The 2,502-nt window shown below is 31.2% G+C and overlaps 1 protein-coding gene across 3 annotated transcripts in view; it reads right to left on the bottom strand.

Annotated features, from left to right (window-relative positions):
• Nucleotides 1-2,333, bottom strand: part of LOC106478282 (methyltransferase-like protein 13) — a 42,327-nt gene extending 39,994 nt beyond the window's left edge. Inside the window, exons 1-2 of one of the 3 annotated variants that reach the window (XM_022381859.1) lie at nt 1,723-1,810; nt 1,370-1,506 (exon numbers count right to left, since the gene is read on the bottom strand). In XM_022381859.1, the coding sequence (XP_022237567.1) occupies nt 1,370-1,407 (38 nt within the window). In that variant the 5' untranslated portion in view covers nt 1,408-1,506; nt 1,723-1,810. Of the gene's footprint in view, nt 1-1,369; nt 1,507-1,722; nt 1,942-2,305 lie in introns of those variants that run through there. The other 2 variants (XM_022381860.1, XM_013938813.2) reach the window with 2 other exon arrangements.
• Nucleotides 2,334-2,502: the final 169 nt, after the last annotated feature.

Here is a 2,502-nt window from a genome sequence, read left to right as displayed (position 1 = left end):
TATACATAACTAACCATAATATACATTTAGATATCTTTCAAAGAATAATTTTACAACAAGATAAAAGAACAAAATAACTTTTTTTTACCTTACAAGTTATTAAAAAGAAAGTGAAAGCCTATTATAAAGTTTTGTAAATCTTGAACTTTTGCAAAGCTAAACAACTTTCCATTCTAATGATCATTTATTAGAAACAAAGTAATTTCTAATTTCCATTATGGCTGTAGAGAACTCTTGACTTTTGCAAAGCTAAACAACTTTCCATTCTAATGATCATTTATTAGAAACAAAGTAATTTCTAATTTCCATTATGGCTGTAGAGAACTCTTGACTGAATATGATTATTACACTGGAAAATACAATAAGTGAATTTGAATATAATATGTTTAATTAATGATTAGGTTTTAGTTTTGCTTATGCCATTCTGTGATGTTTAAAAAAATAAAACTGAAATAGTCTGCAGTGGCCTATTGAATAACTTTTAATTAAGTTCACATATATATTTGTAAGTCAATATCAGTGTACAAATTAATAAAACTAACCTATTTCTTAGATATTAACCACAACTTTAACTTTACTGAATTTTTGTTATCACTAAGTTGGCTTATAGTTATAATCAAAATAAACTTATTAAAATCCTCTTAAGTTTTTGTTATTACCTGTTTCAAACACTTATTAAGTAACTAACAATAAGTACTATAAGCCTGACAAGAAATCAGCCATTTGCTGATCATTTCATTAGCCACCTTGAAATTGCTGTTTCTGATCATAAGAAACATTAGCTAAAAAAAATCACAATTAAAAATAGCATTAAACAAATTTAAGATGGTCATTATTCAAGTAGTTTAATCTCTAAGAAGTTGAAAAATATAACAGGTCAAATCCACATCATATCCTTCAATTATGCCCAATATTTTTTACGTTAGTGCTTTTCAGGCAATACCATCTTTGAAACTTATTACAGCACTGATTAAAAATTGTACAAGATACATTTATATATGTGTTTTTGTTATAGCAAAGCCACATCGGGCCAGCTGGTTTGTCCACTGATGGGAATCAAACTCCCGATTTTAGCATTGTAAGTCCACAGACTTACTGCTGTCCCACCGAGGGACTGCATTTGTATAACACTTACTGACTACTGCTACAGAAAAGTATCTTGAACATTTTATGAAGCTTTATCTACTACATGCTTTAGAGCCTCACTAATCATCTACAAAAAGCATCAACAAATTTTAATAATGCTAACAGTAATTGACAGTGATATGAAATAGTAGTTTTAAGGTTAAAACAATCTCATTTACTGGGAAACATCAAAATATCTAACATATTTAGGGGTATGAAACTATAGCAGGCAGAGGTTCAATACTTGTATGTTTCCGAATTCCAGTACGTTCTAGCTCCCATAGTATTTGACTAGGACTTTAATATTATATGACTATGTGTATGATTATGATCTCCCTCAAAAGTCAAAGCCGGGAAGTTGGATGGACCACGCAATTTGAGCTAATACAAAAAAAAAAAAGAAATGTAAAACCAACAAAGTTAAAAAAATCCTTCTGATGAAGAAATCTTTAGTTTAATAGTAATAGTAACTCGCCAGTATTTAGCGGTGCCCTTTACTTAGTCCGATTCTTACGAATTTTCTTCAGACCTTGAAACTCACTAAGTAAGAGTGTAAACACTGTATTTAAAAGTAATTAGTCTTACTCTTAGTCTTACCATTCGAAGGCCAATCTTCCTCGTTTTTTAAAAAAACTATCCCAGTACACTTTGGATGCAAATTCGGTGTGCGATTTCGGAAGCAAATTCATAACGTGCAGTAAGTATGTTTCACCTAAAATAATCAATTACTTAAAAAAAATAATCACTAACAAATATGAACCACGTTGTTAAAATTAATTTTCTGCTCAGTTAAAGAAACTGCGAAAAGATCACAATGATGCCTTACATAAAGCGACCTCTATAACACAAACTTTATCATTGTCTGGTTTGTTGTTGTTATTATTGCAGTTATGGTTTATTTGTTTGTTTGTAATTAAGCACAAAGTTATACAATGGGCTATCTGTGTTCTGCCACCACGGGTATCGTAACCCGGTTTCTAGCGTTCTAAGTCCGCAGACGAGGGAGGTTTATGCAGTTATGGACAAAAATGAATATATAAAACAGACACAGAGAAATAGATCACCCAAATATTAAGCTTTGAAAACACATTTCTGATTGTTAAAGACAGTTAATATTCGAGATGTTAACAACGTTTTTTTTTAATTGTGGTCCTTAAATTCAAAATGTTGAATAACGCACCTTTCTAAACTCTACGAGTAAACTTGTTGATCCAAAAGCTACAGTCGTCGTATTTGAAATAACTGCTAGTTTCACCTTTCTGTAACTAGTATAAAATATCGTTACGACAGCGGAAATCACGCAACGCTGGGAGCATGCGCGCTAGAGTTTCTCAAAGGATCATGAATTTTCCTGGCAACTCTAGTTTGTTCCAGTTG

Source organism: Limulus polyphemus, unplaced genomic scaffold (assembly GCF_000517525.1).
Source record: "Limulus polyphemus unplaced genomic scaffold, Limulus_polyphemus-2.1.2 Scaffold196, whole genome shotgun sequence".
NCBI lineage: Eukaryota > Metazoa > Arthropoda > Merostomata > Xiphosura > Limulidae > Limulus > Limulus polyphemus.
The sequence above is the reverse complement of the archived record's forward strand: the minus strand, read 5'-3'. Positions and strand labels throughout refer to the sequence as shown.